Source organism: Microcaecilia unicolor, chromosome 4 (assembly GCF_901765095.1).
Source record: "Microcaecilia unicolor chromosome 4, aMicUni1.1, whole genome shotgun sequence".
NCBI lineage: Eukaryota > Metazoa > Chordata > Amphibia > Gymnophiona > Siphonopidae > Microcaecilia > Microcaecilia unicolor.
Window position 1 is genome coordinate 361,908,354 of NC_044034.1, and position 23,498 is coordinate 361,931,851.

The window sequence follows — 23,498 nt, forward strand, 5'->3', positions numbered from 1 at the left end:
GCATCAGAAACGGGGCTTTTTTACTAGTTATTATTATTATTATTAGCATTTGTATAGCGCTACCAGACGCACATAGCACTGAACTCCTGATACAAAGAGACAGTCCCTGCTCAAAAGAGCTTACAATATAAATAATACAGACAGACAAGACAGTTACAGGTGAGGGAAGTAATGGGTGAGAAGGGAGGAAGGGACAAGGAGAGGGCAATTGTGGCTAGGAGCTAAAAGCAGCAGTGAAAAGGTGGGTTTTCAGCATAGATTTGAAAACAGGTAGAGATGGAGCTAGACGTATAGGTCCAGGAAGTCTATTCCAGGCATAAGGTGCCGCGAGAGGAAAGGAGCGAAGCCTGGAGTTAGCAGTGGAGGAGAAGGAGGACGACAAGAGAGATTTGTCAAGCGAGTAGAGTTCACGGGGAGGAATGTAGGGAGAGATGAGAGCGGAGAGGTAATGGGGGGCTGCAGAGTGGATGCATTTAAAGGTCAGTACGAGAAGTTTAAACTGAATGCGGAAGCGGACAGGGAGTCAGTGAAGTGACTTGAGGAGTGGGCTAGTGTGGGTATAATGATTCTGGTGGAAAACACGTTGTGCTGCAGAATTTTGGACAGTTTGGAGAGGAGAGAGATGGCTGAGCGGAAGACCAGTGAGAAGTAAATTGCAATAGTCCAAGCGAGAGGCGACAAGGGTGTGGATAAGGGATCTGGTGGCGTATTCAGAAAGGAAGGGGTGAATTTTGCTAATATTGTAGGTAAAGAAGCGACAGGTTTTGGTGATCTGTTGAATATGGGCAGAGAAGGAGAGAGAGAGGAATCAAAGATGACTCCAAGGTTACGAGTCTAAGAGGCAGAAAACTAAATGAAGGAAAGCTGAAAGGAAAAGATCAATTCAGAGGTGGATAAAGGAGAGAAAGTGAAGAAGGCAGGAAGGGAGAGAAGAAGTGGCAGATGACCTGGAGATCATGTGAAGAAAGTTAAGAAAAGCCAGAACCTGGAGACTGAGACAAACATGACGGGGACAAAGAAAACAAAACGACCAAACAACAAAGGTAGAAAGAAAAATTTTATTTTTAATTCACTGAATGGAAAATGTCAGTTTTACATTACGTTTACACTGCTTTCTTTATATTTATCCTAGCCGTTAAGCCCGTTAAAACGGGCGCGTATTGGAATGTTTTTTTTTCCCCAAGGCCCCCCTCCCGTTGCAGCTGCAAGGCCCCCTGCCATCCTCCTTCCCTGCCAGCTCCAAGGCCCCCTCTGTCCCTCCCTCCCAGCTCCAAGGCCCTCTGTCCTCCTCCAGCTCCAAGTCCCCCCCTTCCCAGCTGCAAGCCCCCTGCCCGCCCTCCCTCCCAGTTCCAAGGCCCCAGGCCCTCCCCCCCAGCTCCCAAGGCCCCCTTCCCTCCCTCCCAGTTCCAAGGCCCCTTGCCCCCCCCCCGTGCCTTCTTCCCAGCCAGCTGGAAGGCCCCCTTCAGTCCAGCCCTCCCAGCTCCAAGGCCCCCCCTCCTTCTGAGACCTCCCATGTCCCCTCCCCCCCCCCAAGGTAGCCGCTACCGCCCCCCCCCCACCCCGGAGTCGCCCCCTCCCCCCCTTCACCCGGTCCGGGCCCTCTCTTCGTTATTCAACTTACAGCAGCGCCAAAACAGCAGCAAGCTGCAGCTCCCGTTGGCCTTCCTTCACTGCCTGTACCTCGCCCTCGTGTGACGTCACGTTGGCGAGGGCGGGGCACAGGCAGGGAAGGAAGGCCGACGGGAGCTGAAGCTGAGCTGCTTGCTGCTGTTTCGGCGCTGCTGTAAGTTGAATAACGAAGAGAGGGCCCGGGCCGGGTGAAGGGGGGGTGGTGGCGACTCCGGGGGGGGGGGGGGGGGGGTAGCGGCTACCTTGGGGGGGGGGAGCGGTAGCGATGTCAGCGGTTCCCTCCCTCCCCTTCCGCGCAGTTTCCCTCTCTGTCCCGCCCCCCTCGCCCCGTCATCACGTCTTGACGCGGGGGCGGGACAGAGAGGGAAGTCTCTACTGCGCATTTGCAAGTGAGTACGGTCACTTGCCTTTTATATGTTTGATTTCTCTAGTGTTGCAGTGTGGCTTCTTGGGTTTTAAGTTTTGTCTACATATTCATATTTTAACTTTGTGGTAATTTATTCTGTACCTGGCAAAGGTGTTCAGTGTTTGCGACCGAGGCCAGGTACTCTGTTTGCATCTCGTTTCTATTTATGCATCTATAAGAATTCAACTTGTTCCAGTTTTCCCAATAGTTCCTACTGTAGTATTTCCTGTGTTGCATTTTTCTAGATAAGGTCTTTGTTGTTGTGTTACTTCTGTAAATCAGTGGTGTTATGGTCAAGTAGATTATGTAGATTTTGAGTGACTTTTGTAGGCTTTGTATTACAGGTACAGCTGTTCCTCGGCAGAGTACAGGAGTGTTCCTGCTGATGGTGTCACCAGACTCGTGGCTGAAGAATGGAGTGTTAGTTCTGCCGAACCACAGCAGAAGGGCCAATGGTACCAGCACTGCACTCTTCAGTCATGATCATGACGACACAAGCAGCACAAGCACTCCTGGTTGACAGAGTATGAATTGCAGCTAAGTGCTGAAGAGCCAACGTGGGGTTAGAGTGTGAGTGGTAATCCACTGCGAATACTTTGCTTCATAGTTCAGGAAAAAGTTCAGTGAAAAATGTTTGGGCAATTCATGTGTTACTCAGCAGCATTCTCAGATGACTATCAACAAACTAGGAGTGGCCTAGTGCTTAGGGTGGTGGACTTTGGTTCTGGGGAACTGAGTTCGATTCCCACTTCAGGCACAGGCAGCTCCTTGTGACCTCTGGGCAAGTCACTTAACCCTCCATTGCCCCGTGTAAGCCGCATTGACCCTGCCATGAGTGGGAACGCGCGGGGTACAAATGTAACAAAAATAAAATAGATACTATTGGAGATTCTACATGGAATGTTGCTATTGCAGGACGTCAGACTCACAGAAGCAGAAGCCTGCGCGGACATGAGGAACTGAGTTTGATTCCCACTTCAGGCACAGGCAGCTCCTTGTGACTCTGGGCAAGTCACTTAACCCTCCATTGCCCCATGTAAGCCGCATTGAGCCTGCCATGAGTGGGAAAGCGCAGGGTACAAATGTAACAAAAAAAAAACCCCATAACAAAAATATCAATTTTTCTATTGTGCAATGCCTTTCTCCACTAACAGGAAGTAGACACATTCTTATACTGTTTCCTGTGGTTTCCAATTTTGACTTCTGCTAGTTCAGTTGTGTGATCGTCGCTGGTGCCTGTTTTACAAAAGTCTGCTCCCCCTGACCTTAAAACCTAGCTACGCCTCTGTTTCCCACCTATTTGCAGGCTCAATGTGGCTTGCATAGTACCTTGAGGCGTTAGCCACCTCCGGTGATGAAACAAATACAGAGTGGTTTTATTGTCAATGAGATAAATGTGTTACAGACACATTAGAGGATAATAGAGAAGAGGAGTTATATAGTACATAAGTAATGCCACACTGGGAAAAGACCAAGGGTCCATCGAGCCCAGCATCCTGTCCACGACAGCGGCCAATCCAGGCCAAGGGCACCTGGCAAGCTTCCCAAACGTACAAACATTCTATACAATCAAGCCATTGTGACATCACTAATGAGGTTGGCTCTTATTGGTGGAATGAGCCACTATGACATCACAATAGGTTAAATCACTGCTCTATGTAATAAAAGTGAGCCAAGTAGAGGACATAAGTACATAAGTAATGCCACACTGGGAAAAGACCAAGGGTCCATCGAGCCCAGCATCCTGTCCACGACAGCGGCCAATCCAGGCCAAGGGCACCTGGCGAGCTTCCCAAACGTACAAACATTCTATACAATCAAGCCATTGTGACATCACTAATGAGGTTGGCTCTTATTGGTGGAATGAGCCACTATGACATCACAATAGGTTAAATCACTGCTCTATGTAATAAAAGTGAGCCAAGTAGAGGACATAAGTACATAAGTAATGCAACACTGGGAAAAGACCAAGGGTCCATCGAGCCCAGCATCCTGTCCACGACAGCGGCCAATCCAGGCCAAGGGCACCCGGCAAGCTTCCCAAACATACAAACATTCTATACATGTTATTCCTGGAATTGTGGATTTTTCCCAAGTCCATTTAGTAGCGGTTTATGGACTTGTCCTTTAGGAAACCGTCTAACGCCTTTTTAAACTCTGCTAAGCTAACCGCCTTCACCACGTTCTCCGGCAACGAATTCCAGAGTTTAAATTATGCATTGGGTGAAGAAACATTTTCTCTGATTTGTTTTAAATTTACTACACTGTAGTTTAATCGCATGCCCCCTAGTCCTAGTATTTTTGGAAAGGGTGAACAGACGCTTCACATCCACCTGTTCCACTCCACTCATTATTTTATATGCCTCTATCATGTCTCCCCTCAGCCGTCTCTTCTCCAAGCTGAATAGCCCTAGCCTCCTTAGTCTTTCTTCATAGGGAAGTCGTCCCATCCCCGCTATCATTTTAGTCGCCCTTCGCTGCATCTTTCCCAATTCCACTATATCTTTCCATACTATAGTGTTCATTACAAGTATTGGATCTTTGTGTTGCTGGGTTCAGGCATTAAGTTGGGTCAGTAGAGTATGCCTTTTCGAACAGGTTGGTCTTTAGTGATTTCCGGAAGTTGAGGTGGTCGTACGTTTACCAATAATACCATGTTTAAGAAAGGTCTGAGGACACTACTGTTTCAGATCTTATGTCGCAAAGAAATAATTTGATTCATAGCTGCTTTCTATCTTTATTATTAGTAGTATGTTATATTGTTTTAAGGTTAAAGTATTTTTTTTTTTGCATTTTGTAACTTCCTAGACTTTTGTGCTGTAGAATCTTACTGTAATCTGCTGTGAACTATATGGGAAATGGGCTATTAATGAACTAACTGTATTGTATTGAATTTGGAAACAGTGCCGTCCCCTCCCTCCCCCCCCCCCCCCCCCAAACTATTTGCTAGTGGGTTGTTAGCAGTGCATTTTTTCTAGCAAAAAAGGTGCCGGTACTCAAATGCTAGGCCACCCTTCAGGGGTGGGGGGTGATCACTGAAGGACCCACCCCACAATAGCCAGGGCCCCTGCAACCAGTCACAGAATCTACCACAAGGCAGAATTGGTGTGTAGAGCCTGAGCTCTTTCATTAAAACTTGGGGTCCATGGGTCAATTTTAGCAGACAATGGAAAAGGTGCCGGTACTCAGTACCCCCAAGTACCCCCTCAAAAAAAAAGCCCTGGTTGTTAGACTTCACCGGGTTGGCTTAATGGGAAAAAGTTGACAATATGAAAAGTTTCTAGATATGTGGGGAAAGATTGATTACTGTATATAAGGAGAACAGGATGGTGGTGGGCTGGGACTTTGGGATGGAAAAAGGGAGGGCAAGGGTTAATGAATAAGTCTGGGTCATATTCACCAAACCTGTATATGGATGGAGGATGAGTAAGGGTTGGGTTTCAGAGGGTAATAAAAGATGGTTGTTTTCCTGTGTGTCTCCTCTGAAGAGGGTGACGGGGATGATTTTATTCCTGATTAATTATCAGAGCTTAATTTCTGGGGAAACTTACTGGAATGCAGTTCTGTCACAGTTTTGTCATAGTTCAGGACAGCAGAGGTGTTCTGCACCAGCAGCTCCCTTCCAGGCAGCCTGCAGGAAGCGCATCAGAGGCAATCTGCTGCCTAATCTGCTCCTTTCCCCTGTCCTGCCCCTAGGGGGCCCAACTATCACCTCCCCCTGTCTCCACAGTTCCACTTCCTTTTTGTCTAGAAATTAAGCCCTGTGTGTTATGTGACTTAGCAGATGGAATGGTTGGATTTTATATTCCTCATTACGTTGATATGAATGTTTGCAATTTAATAAAAATAGGATAAACCAATTCTGTGCTGTGTATGGTCAGGGGGCTGCAGCTGCCACCGCCACCCCCTTATCTTTCTGCCTTTGCTCCTCCCTCGTTCTGTCACTCTCCTGCTCCTTGGTTATCCCGCTAATGCAGTCACCCGGGTCCCAGGAGCAGGAGAGCGAGGGACCTTGGTGTAGAGGCCGGGCCCAAAGATTCCTGCCTCCCCCTCCTCTCGGCAACCCTGCTTATGGTCTTGAGGGGCACTGCCGTGGCTGTGGATGAGGGGGGTCTGCCATGCATGTGCTGTGTCTGGGTTGGAATGACTGGTTCCCTCAAACTGGCAATCGTAGCTTTTTCCAGAGGGAGAAGGGACTAAAAGTCACCTTTGCAGCATGTTGGCATAGCATTGGGTGTGAACACACAAGTCGCCACACCGGCTTTATATGCCAGATGTTAACTCAAGTGTGTAAGACAAGTGAACTTTCCAGTTGTCTTCCCGATGTTTGTGGGGAGCAGAGTTACTTGTGCATATTGATATAGCACAAAAGAAAAAAACAGGAATCCTAGAGGTTGCTGAGAATATCCACTAGGTGTCAGCAGACACTCGTGGATGGTCCTGGGCCTGTCTAATTCTGAGGAGATATTTTCCCAAGTGCCCGCCAGGCGTCCTGTTCACCTTTTCACTGCATGATGATTTTAAAATTCTAGACATCCCTTTACATCTCAACTTGTTTTCTCTCAGATTACAGGTGTTATCCTGCTGGCAGTGGGAGTATGGGGGAAGCTGACGCTGGGAACCTACATCTCTCTCATCGCCGAGAACTCCACCAACGCTCCCTACGTTCTGATCGGCACTGGCATCACCATTATCATCTTCGGTCTCTTTGGATGTTTTGCTACATGCCGTGGCAGCCCGTGGATGTTAAAACTGGTGAGTAGCCACGTCCTACCACGTCGTAGGTCTAATGGTGAATAAGCAGGTAGCGTGCGTTAGTTTAAGCAGGCTTTGAGAATTTTACTCTGCAATGCAAGAGACAACCGGAAGCTTCTAATCGGAACAAAATGCAGAAGGATGCCAGGCTGCGTAGAGAGGGGCATAACCAAGACGTTGGTGAGGCCCCACTTGGAGTATTGTGTTCAGTTTTGGAGGCCGTATCTTACTAAAGATGTAAAAAGACTGGAAGCGGTGCAAAGAAAAGCTACGAAAATGGTATGGGATTTGCGTTGCAAACCGTACGAGGAGTGACTTGCTGACCTGAACATGTATACCTTGGAGGAAAGGAGAAACAGGGGTGACATGATACAGGCGTTCAAATATTTGAAAGCTATTAATCCACATATGAACCTTTTCCGGAGACGGGAAGGCGGTAGAACTAGAGGACATGAATTGAGATTGAAGGGGGGCAGACTCGGGACTAATGTCAGGAAGTATTTTTTCACAGAGAGGGTGGTGGATATGTGGAATGCCCTCCCGCGTGAGGTGGTGGAGACGAAAATGGTAATGGAATTCAAACATGCGAGGGGTAAACACAAAGGAATCCTTTTTAGAAGGAATGGATACATGGAATCTTAGCGGAGATTGGGTGGCGACGCCAGTAATTGGAAACAAAACGGGAGCTGGGCAGACCGGATGGACCGTACAGGTCTTTATCTGCCGTCATTACTATGTTACTATCCAGCTCATTTTTTAAAGTGATTGCCGGCCATCTTCCGACACAAATCGGGAGATGGCCGTCGATCTCCTGAACCCGGCGAAACCGGTATTATCGAAAGCCGATTTTGGCCGGGTTCAACTGCTTTCCGTCACGGAGCCGACGAAACATCAAGGGGGCAGTGAAGGCGGGACGAGGACGTGCTCACGAGATGGCCGACTTCGCCTGATAATGGGGGGGAAAAAGCCAGGCTTGACGAGCATTTCGCCGGCTTTACTTGGTCCCTTTTTTGTCATGACCAAGCTTCAAAAAGTGCGCCAACTGATCAGATGACCACCGGAGAGAATCGGGGATGACCTCACCTTACCCCCCCCAATGGTCACCAACCCCCTCCCACCCAAAAAAAAAACTTTTTTGCCAGCCTCTATGCCAGCCTCAAATGTCATACCCAGCTCCCTGATAGCAGTATGTAAGTCCTTGGAGCAGTTTTTAGTAGGTGCAGTGCACTTCAGACAGGTGGACTCAGGCCCATCCCCCCCCTACCTGTTACACTTGTGGTGGTAAAAGTTGAGTCCTCCAAAACCCACTGTACCCACATCTAGGTGCCCCCCCTTCACCCCTTAGGGCTATGGTAATGGTGTACAGTTGTGGGGAGTGGGTTTTGGGGGGGATTTGGGGGGCTAAACAACCAAGGGAAGGGAGCTATGCACCTGGGAGCTTTTTTTTTTTTTTTTTTTTTTTTAGAAGTGCCCCCTAGGGTGCCCGGTTGGTGTCCTGGCATGTCAGGGAGGCCAGTGCACTACAAATGCTGGCTCCTTCCACGACCAAATGCCTTGCATTTCGCCGGGTTTGAGATCGCCGGCATTTTTTTCCATTATGGCCGAAAACCGATGCCGGCCATCTCAAACCCAGCGATATCTGAAATTTGGCCAGGCCCAATCGTATTAGAGAAGAATAAGATAGCCGGCCATCTTTTTTCGAAAATACGGTTGGCTCCGCCCGCTTGCGGCGCCAGCACCGGAGATGGCCGCCCGTAGAGATGGCCGGCGCCGTTCGATTATGCCCCTCTATGTTACCTTTCCAACCCCAGCAATAGCTGACTTCTACTACCCCAAGGAATCCTTATCCACCTTGTTAAAATGTCCAGGGTTACAAAATACAACCCATTCTGTAAGCCCTAGAGGGGAGAAATATGTCCTATGAAGCACTTATGATTTTTTAATCTGTGGATGGAATAAGAAGTCATCAGCAATCTCAGGATTCAGCCTAGCTCTCCTGTCTTCCAAAATCCTTCCTTCGACAGAAGATGTCTTCTTAAAGATGTGCTGGTAGCAGGATGTACAGGATCCCTCAAGCAAATTTTGTTAGCTGTGGCCTGCAGGTTTGCTTGTTTTTCCAAAAAATAAAAATATTGTCGTCTGCATCAATCAAACATAAATAACAGTCCAGTTCATTAACAGTCTTCAAAGTAGAAACTGACAGTGGGGCAAAGTTTTTCCCTGTCCTCACGGACTCTGTCCCCGCGGGATCTGTCTCCGTCCCCACGGTTACCGCGGGTCCCCGTGTCATTCTCTAGTTTGCAAGAAGGATCGGTGGGAATAGGCAGTGGTGCTGACCTTGTATTTTGCAGTCGTAATCACTGAATCACTTGGAAAACCGTAGCGCGTGGACCGCAGACGATGCTGAAGCCCAGAGGTACAAGAGTTAAGTCCCTCAGTCACTAGCAATGACGTGCATTGTCCCAAAAGGATTGCACTTAACAAATCCTGCTGCCGAATACTTTGTGTGCCAGAAAAGCTTGGCTTCCATGTGTGTCCCTTATTCAGATTACTTCAGTTTCCATTGCTTGCTATTAACTCTTAATAGTCCAGTTTTTATTCTCCCTCCCTACTTTTTTTTTTTTTTTTGGGGGGGTGGGGGGAGGGGTTGGTATGTGTAGTGTTTGGCTTTTGTATTGCGTTTTAACCAAGATGTTCTTGAAAACAAAATTAATTGAATGGAAAAACAAGCATGCCTAGGGAAATATTCTACTGGTTGGGGGAAGGCTTTTTTGTTTTTTTTTTTAGTTCTTTTAATAGAATTTCACATATGTTTTGCAGTATGCCATGTTCCTGTCCCTGGTGTTCTTGGCTGAGCTGGTGGCAGGCATATCTGGGTTTGTGTTCCGTCATGAGGTGAGTGGTATTAACTTAAGCGTGATTTTTTTTCTCTCTTCTGATTGAGACTTAGTAGGATATGTGAGCATGGAGGAATCTGGTTCCTGTCAGTGTCTGATGGGCCGATGCTCAGGACACCGGCACTGTAGGGAACAGCACAAGCAAATACCGTGGAAATGGTGCAGAAAAAAACTTTTCGTATTATATATACACGCTGTTAGCATTCAGCATTGGGAAGTTAAGTGGGAGGATTGTGCCTGGTGCATGCGCAGAAGAGCTGTGCGGTGAACACAGCTGTTGTGGGCATGCTCAATCAGAGCCAGAGGCGGCAACGGGGATGTTATCGCCAGGCAAATATTTAAAAAGATGGAGCTTTTGGGCTAACAAGTACCAATGCACAGAGGTGCAAAAAATCATCCTATCTGGGAATTACAAAAAACAAACAAACCTCTTTTCCCACTTGTCTTGTTCCATCTTATTTTTAAACTTCAGCATCACTTGTCACCTTTGCCACGCTCCCCATGAAGTGTGTACAGCTTGGTGCATGAGAAATCTCTCTTCAGACACCTTCTGAGCATTACTACTACTACTTATCATTTCTATAGCGCTACTAGACGTACACAGCGCTGTACACTTGAACATGAAGAGACAGTCCCTGCTCGTCAGAGCTTACAATCTAATCAGAACAGACAAACAGGCCGGATAAGGACAAAGAATAGCAAGATTCCGGAATCCCTAAGAGTAGCAAGATTCCGGAATCCCTAAGAGTAGCAAGATTCCGGAATCCCTAAGAGTAGCAAGATTCCGGAATCCCTAAGAGTAGCAAGATTCCGGAATCCCAAAGAGTAGCAAGATTCCGGAATCCCAAAGACTACTACTAATCATTTCTATAGTGCTACTAGATGTATGCAGCGCTGTACACTTGAACATGAAGAGACAGTCCCTGCTCGACAGAGCTTACAATCTAATTAGAACAGACAAACAGGCCAGATAAGGACAAAGAGTAGGAAGATTCCGGAATCCCAAAGACTACTACTACTTATCATTTCTATAGTGCTACTAGACGTATGCAGCGCTGTACACTTGAACATGAAGAGACAGTCCCTGCTCGACAGAGCTTACAATCTAATTAGAACAGACAAACAGACCAGATAAGGACAAAGAGTAGGAAGATTCCGGAATCCCAAAGACTACTACTACTTATCATTTCTATAGCCCTACTAGACATATGCAGCGCTGTACACTTGAACATGAAGAGACAGTCTCTGCTCGACAGAGCTTACAATCTAATCAGAACAGACAAACAGGCCGGATAAGGACAAAGAATAGCAAGATTCCGGAATCCCTAAGAGTAGCAAGATTCCGGAATCCCTAAGAGTAGCAAGATTCCGGAATCCCAAAGAGTAGCAAGATTCCGGAATCCCAAAGAGTAGCAAGATTCCGGAATCCCAAAGACTACTACTAATCATTTCTATAGTGCTACTAGACGTATGCAGCGCTGTACACTTGAACATGAAGAGACAGTCCCTGCTCGACAGAGCTTACAATCTAATTAGAACAGACAAACAGGCCACATAAGGACAAAGAGTAGCAAGATTCCAGAATCCCAAAGAGTAGCAAGATTCCGGAATCCCAAAGTAGCAAGATTCCGGAATCCCAAAGACTAATACTACTTATCATTTCTAAAGCGCTACTAGATGTACATAGCACTGTACTCTTGAACATGAAGAGACAGTCCCTGCTCGACAGAGCTTACAATCTAATTAGGACAGACAAACAGGACAAACAATAGATAAGGGAATATTGAGAGGGAACAGCTAAGGAACTCATTTCCATAGGATTGACTACATTAATGCTACGTGCAGCCATCTTTGGCATGCACATTGTCCCCAGCGTTCGCGCTCTCTGAACATTCTGCGCACCCTAACATCGGCTCTAGGCTCTGAGCACCGGCCCGTGAGAGGTGTATATTCTTAATGGGACTATACTCTTGGAGGGTCACAAGGTGATAACGTGGAACAGGTGGACTCTGTCCCTGGTGCTCCTGGATGAGACTCCTTTACTCCATAAACACAAGTAGAACTGGTAACTCTAGTAAGATAAATGATGTTCAGAAGATAGGGTTGGGGCTACGGAGAAGGGTGATGAAAATGATAAAGGGGATGGGACGACTTCCCTATGAGGAAAGGCTGAAGCGTCTAGGGCTCTTCAGCTTGGAGAAAAGACGGCTGAGGAGAGATATGATAGAGGTCTGTAAAATACTGAGTGGAGTGGGTGGCCGTGAATCGCTTGTTTACGCTTTCCAGAAATACTGGGACTAGGGGGCACGCAATGAAGCTACTAAGCAGTAAATTTAATATGAATCGGAGAAAATGTTTCTTCACTCAGCATGTAATTAAACTCTGGAATTCGTTGCCAGAGAATGTGGTGAAGGTGATTAGCTTAGCGGGGTTTAAAAAAGGTCTGGACAGCTTCTTAAAGGAACAGTCCATAGACCATTATTAAATCGACTTTGGGGAAAATCCACTACTATTTCTAGGCTAAGCAATATAAAATGTATTGAGCTTTTTTGGGATCTTGCCAGGTATTTGTGACCTGGATTGGCCACTGTTGGAAACAGGATGCTGGGCTTGATGGACCTTTGATCTGGCCCAGTGTGGCAATACTTATGTACTTGCTTTTTTTGGGGGGGAGGGAGGGTAATGATGCATAACTGCAAAATAGACAAAATTACATGAACAGGTGTAAGTCAATTATCTGCCTCTTAAAGAGTGGCAGTAGTTAATTTAATATGCCATATCTTCTGAATAATAGAGCAATCAGGTTGAGGCAGTAAAATACTTTCCTGCCTTTGGTCCTATATTTTCCACCACTGAATTACTGGTGGTCTTCTGTTTCAGTATTTATATATTCTTTACTTTGTGTAATATCCCGTCATTTTCATTTTAAAAGCCAATACATACTTGAGTGGAAATATCAAAAGTCCATCAGTCACAACTGGTGGAAAGATGGGGTAACTTCAGTATCCCCTTCCCTGATTCATCTGACTGTGGCTTGTGAACCAGGAGCTGAGCCCAGGAAGCCTGTTCTGCCTCACAGCAAAGGATATTTTCAGGAGCTCTTTGGCTAAAACTTGGAAGGGTCACCAGGGCTCACACCCAGAGAGTGCAAGATTGTGCCTCGTGTGTGATGTGACATTGGGGAAACAGATAATGTGGTGCTGATGCAGAAAAATGCACCGATTTAGATTAGCTCAGCTTCAATGCACAATGGAAAAACAAGTTTTGTGCACAAGCTAATAATGCAGAAAGCCTGACATAGACTCGTTAAAATCCATGGTAATGCAGCTATTAGCTCTTTAACGCAGTCGGAGAAGTGTGTAGAAGACCAAAAGGCTGAGCTCAACTTTGGGGCTTTAAAGCAAAGTTGAAGGAGGTGTGAAAGGTGTGAGCTCTGTCAGTGTGGGTGAGGATTCCATACTTGTTCAATTTATTGTAGGTATACAGACCCGCAACTTTCTGGGTTCCATAAAGACTGGGGGGCAGATGCACTAAGGTCCTCGGAAGAGCCCTTCCCTTACCGATTCCATATCAAATCGGTAGGGAACGGCCATGCATCAAGGAAATGGAATGCAAATGAGCTGCTCGATGTAGCTCACTTGCATTCTGCTCTGCGCATGCCAAATACGTCCAAAAAGGACATCCCTGATGACGTCCGCCTTTTCCGCTTTGCCTGTGGCCGTCCCTGCGCCTCCCTGCGCCGCCCAGGAAAGGAAGACACCGCGCCACTCACCCCCTCCATGGCCTGCTGCAGCAAGGCTCCGATGCGGCTCGGGTTCCTCCATTCCGTGAGCCTAGCAGGAGAGCGCAGTTGAGGACATCCACGTCTTCAACACCCGTCCATCTTCCGCCCCTAGGTCTCTCTCAGCCAATCACAGCACGTTTAGCTCAGCTAAACACGCTGTGATTGGCTGAGAGACCTCCTCTCTCAGCTGAGCTAAACGGGATCACGCAGTGAAGGACGTCCAAAAAGGGCGTCTTTTTGGAGTGGGTTTTTTATTATTATAATAAGTGAAGGACGTCACGGACAAGAGGGTGGGCAGATACAGCACGACATCTGAACTATGGACTCAACTAAGGGAAATGACCCAGATGTAGTATGTGATGTGAAGGAAGGGAGGGAGGAATGGGGGGAAAGGGGAGGGGGATGGGAAAGGGGGTATAACACAAAAAACTTGTAAGTGCTTGTTTGTACTATAAATTCAATGCTTGTTAATAAAAATGTAAAGTTAAAAAAAAAAAATAAGTGAAGGACGTCCAAAAAGGATGTCCCTGACATTTTTTTTCTTCCGATTCTTTCCTTTGCCCCAACGAGAGGTGTAGACCTCCCATTTGGTTTTCCACAGTAAAGGGATCAGAAAACGGTAGTGCAGCTCATTATAATAGCCTTTGGATCATTTGCATTCCATTTTCGTTAGCTGCTACCGTGACAGGAAAATGCCCTTTTGTGCATGTCCCTGTTTACTACTTGCACGTTTAAACCGGCTAGAACCAGTTTAAAACCCATGTTGCTGGCTCGTTAACTTTAGTGCATCTAGCCCTGGGTGTAAAAGGCAGAGCTAAGGGGGGGAGCTGTGTTGGAACAGAGTGCTGGTCTGTTGAAAGTTGCACATGCACACAGATTGTATCAACACCAGACGTTTGCATGCACAAATCAGCACTCGTGCCATAAATATTGTTATTGCAAACATCATGCACAGAGGTGTACACGAGACAGAGCCTGCCCCTAGAGCAGACCCGGTTCTGGTGCGTGCTCCTGTGTTGCACACTTTTTGCACTGGACCTGTTTACATACTGTTCGGTTATGGCATTGGGGAACAAAATTAACACTGCTCTTACGTTATATAGTAACATAGTAGATGATGGCAGAAAAAGACCTGCACGGTCCATCCAGTCTGCCCAACAAGATAACTCATGTGCTAATTTTGTGTACCTGTGTTCTTCAGGGCACAGACCGTGTAAGTCTGCCCAGCACTATCCCCGCCTCCCAGCCACCGGCTCTGGCACAGACCGTATAAGTCTGCCCAGCACTATCCCCGCCTCCCAACCACCAGCCCCGCCTCCTGATCTTGACTAAGCTCCTGAGGATCCATTCCTTCAGCACAGGATTCCTTTATGCTGATCCCACGCATGTTTGAATTCCGTTACCGTTTTCATTTCCACCACCTCCCGCGGGAGGGCGTTCCAAGCATCCACTACTCTCTCCGTGAAAAAAATACTTCCTGAATCCATGTACTAAGTGTGAAATGCACGGCTGTAATGTAAGATTTCTGCATTGGCTCTTGTGAAGGGAAAGTTTTAAGCAGACTAGATCTCCAATTTCTGGTGTTTGACCTGGGCTTCCGTCTGTCTTGTAATTTCTATTCTGTGAGACCCACTTTGCAACGGATAGATAATGCTGCCTTCTCAGACTACATTCATGGTGTTGCTTTTCAGCATGCCGTTTCTTTACTCTTAGTTCTGTGTAAATCTGTCTTGCCGTGTACAGTGCCTGTGATTTTTGTGAACAGTAAGATGGCAACAGGTAGAAAACAAGTGCAAGCGGATGTGATTGAGCAGAGCGAGAAGGGCAGTGTCCTTTTTTTTTTTTTTTTTTAGTGTCTTACCACTGTCTATTTTTCTAACCCTTTGACTTGTTTTCTTCCTGAACTTACTGTGCATTTTTGACAGGTGTTTGGGTTACCTGGGCAATTAATACCACTCTATTTAAATGAGATTTAAAGGCTCTGGGGGCCAGATGCACTAAACCTAACGAGCCCACAGCTTGCGTTTTAAACTGGTTCCAACCAGTTTAAAACACAAGTAGTTTACCGGGGGCATGCATTAAGGGCATTTTCCCTGTCACGGTAGCAGGAAACGGAATGCAAATTATCCAAAGGCTATTATAATGAGCTGCACTACCGTTTTCCGATTCCCTTACTGTGGGAACCCTAACGGGAGTCTGCACCTCTCGTTGGGGCTCCTGTGAGGGAATCGGAAAGGAAAAGGGCCCCAAATAAAGGTAAAAAAGAAGAAAAAAAAGCAGCGAGCGCACGTGAGGGGCGTCCTTTATGGACGTTCTCTGCCTGCGCTTGTGAGGGACGTCTTTTATTTGTCTTTTTGCTGGTTTTTTTTGTCTCCCTGGCGCTGCTCACCTTCTGTAGCTGTGCGAGGAGAAGGGAATCGGGGACGTGCGAGTCGATCGGCACGTCCCTTTCGATTATGCTCCTCTGCCAGGTCTCTTCAGCCAATCAGAGCGCGTTTAGCTGACACCAGCAAGCTAGACGCGCTTGATTGGCTGAAGAGACCTGGAAGAGGAGTATAACTGAATGGGACGTCTCGATTCTCCGACTGGCTACCGAGGTAATGGTGAATGCAACGGAGCTACAACAAGTAGCTCATTTGCATTCCTTTTCCTTAGTGAATTCCCGTTCCCTACCGATTCACTATGGAATCGGTAGGGAACGGGAATTACCGACGACTTTAATGCATCTGGGCCTGGGTAGCTCCATCTTTTTTGTGGAGTTACTGCAATGTGAGCACTGAACACAGTTCTTGACAGTGACTGTCTCTTACAGCAGAGGCATCAATTGCGCTCAGAAAGCCTGAGCTTGCTCATCTATTTTCCCTCTGCAGTATTGCTGACTCTTTCCTGTGCTGTAAGTAATGAAGAAAGGACTGGAGATGAGTTATGTTTATAAAGCAAATATCGGTCTATAATTTAAGATGCCTTTGGGAGCAAGTAACTTATATTCTTCTCTTGTGAATTTGACTGTAGATTAAAGACACATTCCTTCGGACATATACTGAAGCTATTCACAACTACAATGGGAATGACGACAGAAGCAATGCTGTGGATAATGTGCAGATCAATGTAAGTTGCAGTGGGTGGGTTCCGGATGTTTTGTTATGACGGTAGCAAAATCAAATGTGATTTGAACTAGGGCCCATAGTGTCTCTGAAGAATTGGATTGTGTATTCACCTGCTCCACCAAAACCTCAACCCATACATATATGCAGACGACGTGACGGTCTACATCCCATTTAAACAAGATTTAAAGGAAATTTCCAATGACATCAACCAAAGTCTACATATGCATTCATGGGCGGATGCATTTCAGCTGAAACTCAATGCAGAAAAAACCCAATTCCTAATACTCACCTCTCAACATAACATGAACAAATTCACCACCATTAACACACCAAAATTGAATCTTCCAATTTCGGACACCCTAAAAATTCTTGGAGTCACCATTGATCAACACCTAACACTTGAGAACCATGCGAAAAACACAACCAAGAAGATGTTCCACTCAATGTGGAAATTAAAAAGAGTAAGACCTTTCTTCCCAAGGACCGTCTTCGGACCGTCTTCCGAAATCTGGTACAATCAATGGTACTCCGTCATTTAGACTACTGCAATGCACTCTATGCTGGCTGCAAAGAACAAATAATCAAGAAACTTCAGACAGCCCAGAACACAGCAGCTAGACTCATATTCGGTAAAACAAAATATGAAAGTGCTAAACCCCTACGAGAAAAGCTACACTGGCTCCCTCTTAACGCATCACGTTCAAAGTATGTACCCTAGTCCACAAAATCATTCACGGAGATGCCCCAGCCTACATGTCAGACCTGATAGACTTAACACCCAGGAATGCTAAAAAATCATCCCGCACATTCCTCAATCTTCACTTCCCCAACTGCAAAGGTCTAAAATACAAACTAACGCACACGTCAACCTTTTCCTACTCGAGCACACAATTCTGGAATGCGCTGCCGCGCAACTTAAAAACGATCTATGAACTAACTAACTTCCGCAAACTATTGAAGACCCGTCTCTTTAACAATGTCATACCACAAAGACCAACAAATGTGAACTCCTGCACATATATCCAGAACTGCCTTCCAATATTTGCTTGTTATACTAATATCATGCTTTATCATTATCATGTTACCCAAGATCCTTCTGTTATACTAAATGTTTATTTCTTATATATCTCCACCATTCATGATGTATTGGCCACATTGAGCCTGCAAAGAGGTGGGAAAATGTGGGATACAAGTGCAATAAATAATAATAATAATAAGAGACACCCAACTTTTCTTCTTTAGCCTTTTGTGTTGGAGAAATGATGGTACTAAAAAAAACTATTTCATTTAAACAAAAAAAATAAATAAAACAATACACCGCATCCAAAAATTAAGTGAGTATGCTGGGAGATTTCTGTGTAAGAGCCACATTGAGTGGTACATCATTGCCATTCCCAGCATTCTTATAGGACTTGAGTACAGTGGCATACCGAGGGTGGGACGGAGGGTGCGGTCCGCGCTGCTGCTCCCAGCAGGTAGGAAGAATGCACCGGGGGGGGGGGGGGGGCTTGGAGGTGATGCGCTGGGGGGGGGGGGGTGCGCAGTGGTGATCCACCCCGGGTGGCAGCCGACTAAGGAATGCCACTGCTTGCATAAATATATGTAAACATTTAAAATCACCCTCAACATAAATCCAAAAGCGTGGCACTGATTGAGAGTGTTCTTTATATCTGTTGGATTCTAGAAAGCTCATAACTGATAAATGAGGAATCACCAAGGCTTCTGTAAGAGGCAACAGAGCATTTCGTTTAGGAGAATTCTTCCTTGGAAACCGCTGTCCATGCCTTGTCAATCTTTGTGGTCGGTGGCGGGTTCGGTCACTTCTCAAAACGTTGTTGACATCTTTGCATTAGTAGTGATACTTCTTGGCACTTGGCTCTGTACGCAGGCTGTAAAGAACAGACCATTAAAAAAAAACTCCAAACAGCCCAGAACACCGCAGCCAGACTCATTTTTGGAAAAACTAAATACGAAAGTGTGAAGCCCCTAAGAGAGAAACTGCACTGGCTCTCGCTGAAAGAACGAATTGAGTTCGAGATTTGCACAACCGTTCACAAAATCATCCACGCAGACACCCCACTCTATATGTTAAATCTAGTGGATTTACCGCCCAGAAACGCCAAAAGATCAGCCCGCAAATTCCTCAACCTGAACTTCCCCAGTTGTAAAGGAATTAAATATAAACAGTCATATGCCACTATTGCGTACAGAAGCACACAAATATGGAACGCATTACCCATGGCCCTGAAAACCATGGATAATCTAACCAACTTTCGCAAATCCTTGAAGACACATCTCTTCAACAAAGCCTACAAAAGCAATCCTCAAAGAATAAAATCATTCCTTAAACACCTCTCACACTACCTTACCTACCACCTTTCCATCTAAATCTCCATTTACCTTCAGCCTATTATCGATTGTACTTAAGATCCCTCAGCCTATCATCGATTGTATTTAAGATCTTGTAATGACTACATCATAACAACACTCTGTAAGCCACATTGAGCCTGCAAAAAGGTGGGAAAATGTGGGGTACAAATGCAATAAATAATTTGCAGAAAATAAATATGAAGGGCCTTGTTCTGAAATTCTTCCTCTCTTCTCTTAACTGCAGCTGAAATGTTGTGGCGTTCAGAGCTACACGAACTGGACCTCCAGCGCTTACTGGACCGAGCACGGCTTCCCTCAGAGCTGCTGTGCTAACAGCAGTGACTGCCTCCCCCAGGACATGCACAACATTACAGTTGCAGCCACCAAAGTGTACCAGAAGGTTTGTACTCATTGCACTGCATTGTTGGTAAATAAGTGAGAGAGAAAAGCAGAGTCAAAAGTTAACCACCTGTGTCCCAAGTAAAAAATGAGAAAGCAGGATGCTCTCTGTGCACTAAAAGCAGGAAGAGGGTGTTTCATCAAACTGTTTGACTTTTCAGGGTTGTTACGAGCTGGTGACTAGTTTTATGGAGACAAATATGGGGATCATCGCTGGAGTTGCCTTTGGGATTGCATTCTCACAGGTACAAAACCCACAAGGACCCCCCCTCCCCCTTATGTTCTTTCCGCTCATGTTGTTAAACTCAAGTGCTGCTGCTTTTAGGCTTCTCCTTAGAGAGCATTGGTTAGCTGAGCTTTTGCAATGTACACAATGAATGTGCCAGAGATGTACATTTACTGTTTCCATAACATGTAGATGTTTCATTTATATTCATTGTGGATATACTGAAAACCTAATTAACTTGCGTGGTCCCCGAGGACAGACCTGAGAATAGTTCCCTAGTCATGGGCAGAGTCTGGACGGAGCATGGGCAAAGCCCCAGTTACGTGCGTCAATTCTAGAATCCTCAGTGTGTAATTAAACTCTGGAATTTGTTGCCAGAGAATGTAGTAAAAGCAGTTAGCTTAGCAGGGTTTAAAAAAAGTTTTGGATAATTTCCTAAAAGAAAAGTCCATAAGCCATTATTAAGATGGACCTGGGGAAACTAGCATGTTCTGGAATCTTGCCAGGTACTTGTGACCTGGATTGGAAATAGGATACTGGGCTTTGATGGACCTTTGCTCTGTCCCAGTATGGCAACGCTTATGTTCCCCTCCCTTACCCCTTCCATCAGCAAATGATAACGTTTTGATTTGTATTTTATGCATCTTTAGGGTCTGCTATATTTCAGCAAATGAGTATCTTGATAGAAAGCAGCTGGTTCTGCCGCTGGGTCAGAGAGGTTGATGTAAACCAGTGCTTTCTTACATCAGTGGTTCTCAACCCAGTTCGGGGGGGGGGGGGCAGGCAGCCACAGGATAGCTACAGCACTTACGCGTGAAATAGATTTACATATATTAAAAAGTAGAGCATGCAAATATGTCATGCATATTCTTTGTGGATATCCTAAAAACTGGGTGTGTCTTGAGGACTAGGCTGAGAACTACTGCCTTAAATGAAGCCTTAGCAAATCTGTAATTGGATATCTGTTTAATTTTGTGTATCAGACTTGTTGTATTCCATCTTTCTGTGTGCAGATCTCTCATGTAAGTAATATATAACTTACATACTTTGTCAAAACTAACTTGCATATTTGACAGGGCCACACTTCTGGGTGTGAGCCAATCAGAATTGAGGATCTGCCCAAGCCACACCCATTCCCTACTCCGCATGTGGGTCATAGCCCTGAGATTCCCTACTCCTTTTGTATAGAACTGCCCCAAATCTCACCCCTTGACATCACAGGAAGTGATTTCATGTCTGCACAGGCCACACCCCTTTTTCAACATAGTGGCGAGTAGTGGATGGCTCCATGGCATCCTGTTTCACAATACTTGCTGCCATCTTGGATGGGTCATGTGATGGGAAGTGACGTCAATCGTTACATTATGTCGGACATCGCTCCCTGCAGCCTGGAAAGAGCGTGCAGGGTTTTTTTTCCCCTTAAACCATTTTTTTTAATTTATTTTTTCAAACACAGGGCACTGACTTTTTTTTTTTGTCTGATTTTATCTCAGGATCAAAAGGGACATACTCTCTTGCGAGAGAAGCAGAACAGCCGTAGTTGTGCCAGCAAAACGTTTGTGCGACTGTCTTAGAAGGCTTTTTGAAACAGTGCTTTGAGAACACAGCGTGTTATCTCAGTAGCGAAACGATATGCCTTGTCTTTAAAAAGCTTTTTGCTTAACCAAATGCTGTTTCTCGGTGATCGCCTCTCCATCAGATGCATAGCCCACATATCATGCTTCACCTGGAAGTGCACGGAGGAGCTTTGTGCGCTACAGGGTAACATGTACTTCTTCATAGCCTCTTTTAAAACAGTGCACACCCGTCTAGAGCTGTACAATCTCCTGGATGCTTTACAACAGTGTTGTCTTTATCGTAATACAGACTGATTTTTTTGTGAGCAAAGAGGGTGGTGAGTGGGGATCCTCCCTTAGTTTATTTAGGTGAATTAATGAGTAAGATCCTTAAGGGTGAACATACTGCAGAGTTTCTCGGCTGACCCCAAAACATATATGGCTATAGATTATCCAATGGGGAGACCTGGCTGAAGGTAAAAGGAACCATGCTTAACCGCGGCTGTGAGAAAATAAATTTTTGTGGTCTAAAGGAGCTAGTTTTGGATTACAATCCACAGGTGCCTGCGGCTGAACAGAAAAACATAACTATTCAGCAAAAAAGGGTTGTCGGGAACAAAGCCCAATGACGATATAGAGAGCCACATACTTCAGGCACAGGCGGCTCCTTGTGACTCTGGGCAAGTCACTTAACCCTCCATTGCCCCATGTAAGCCGCATAGAGCCTGCCATGAGTGGGAAAGCGCAGGGTACAAATGTAACAAAAATAAAATAGATACTATTGGAGATTCTACATGGAATGTTGCTACTATTGGAGATTCTACATGGAATGTTGCTATTCCATTAGCAACATTCCATGTAGAAGACTGCGTAGGCTTCTATTTCTGTGAGTCTGACGTCCTGCACGTACGTGCAGGACGTCAGACTGACAGAAGCAGAAGCCTGCGCGGCCACATGGTTAGGGTGGTGGACCTTGGTCCTAAGGAACTGAGTTCAATTCCCAATTCAGGCACAGGCAGCTCCTTGTGACTCTGAGCAAGTCACTTGAGCCTCCATTGCCCCATGTAAGCCGCATTGAGCCTGCCATGAGTGGGAAAGCGCAGGGTACAAATATAACAAAAATAAAATAGATACTATTGGAGATTCTACATGGAATGTTGCTATTCCACTAGCAACATTCCATGTACAAGGCTGCGCAGGCTTCTGTTTCTGTGAGTCTGACGTCCTGCACATACGTGCAGGACGTCAGACTCACAGAAGCAGAAGCCTGCGCGGTCACATTGGTGATCTGCAAGGGCCGACTTCTACATGGAATGTTGCTAGTGGAATAGCAACATTCCATGTAGAATCTCAAATAGTAGCAACAGTGGAGGAGTGGCCTAGTGGTTAGGGTGGTGGACTTTGGTCCTGAGGAACTGAGTTGGATTCCCACTTCAGGCACAGGCAGCTCCTTGTGACTCTGGGCAAGTCAGTTAACCCTCCGTTGCCCCATGTAAGCCGCATTGAGCCTGCCAAGAGTGGGAAAGCACAGGGTACAAATGAATGCGGAAGGTGCCATATTTCCTACTTCCCTTCCTGTAGGGGCAGAGTGCAGCTGCTACTGTGGTTCATTATGGTAACCAGCTTTTGGCAGGAGGGGAGGGGTCAGCTTGCCCTGGACATGTCTTGAATGCTATGAGAGGGGGGGAAGGGGCTGCGATTCAAAGTCTTCATTCTGAAACAGATACAACCCTAGTGCTTCTTGCATTCTTTTAAAGCCCTTTTAAAATCCAGAAAGAGAGAAAGCAGTATGAAACCTGTCTGTGCTGTAATAAGGGGGTTTCAGACAGTGTAAAATGACCCCCCCCCCCCAAAGAAAAAGGAAGGGGAAATGGGCAAATCTCTGCCTTTTTTACATCTTTTTTGCTTGGTGGTCTATATACTGGCAGGAGTTCTCGGATCAGCTGTACTTTACAGACTCTATGCAAGGGATGAGGGGGAAAAGCAGGCTATGCACACAATGGGACAGGAAATTTGCTACCAAGCTTTGAAACAAGAGACGCTTTTTAAGACTGCCTCTCTGAAGCCTAAAATCTCCTTTTCCTGAGAGAAAGCAGTCAGCCAACACACACAGAAAAGAAAAAAATGATTTTTATTTTGCAGTTTATTCCACACTGCCTGCTTTCTTTTTCACATGGAGTGAGGAGGCGAGGGGAGAGGGAGGGGAGGGTATGGGGCTATACTTCCTACAGAGAGGCAATCGCTGAGAAACAGTTTGGTTAAACAAAAAGCTTTTTAAAGACCGGGCATGTCTTTTCGCTCCTGCGAATGCACTGTGAAGTTCTCAAAGCACTGCTTAAAAAAGTCTTAAGACGGTCATACAGACTTGA

The 23,498-nt window shown here is 45.9% G+C and overlaps 1 protein-coding gene across 1 annotated transcript in view; it reads left to right on the top strand.

Annotated features, from left to right (window-relative positions):
* The window catches only part of LOC115469556 (tetraspanin-7), a 184,084-nt gene that overhangs the window by 149,538 nt on the left and 11,048 nt on the right, over window positions 1–23,498 (top strand). Inside the window, exons 2-6 of the mRNA XM_030202332.1 lie at window positions 6,602–6,790; window positions 9,611–9,685; window positions 16,484–16,579; window positions 19,193–19,348; window positions 19,509–19,592. Coding sequence (XP_030058192.1) covers window positions 6,602–6,790; window positions 9,611–9,685; window positions 16,484–16,579; window positions 19,193–19,348; window positions 19,509–19,592 — 600 coding nt within the window. The remainder of the gene's footprint in view (window positions 1–6,601; window positions 6,791–9,610; window positions 9,686–16,483; window positions 16,580–19,192; window positions 19,349–19,508; window positions 19,593–23,498) is intronic.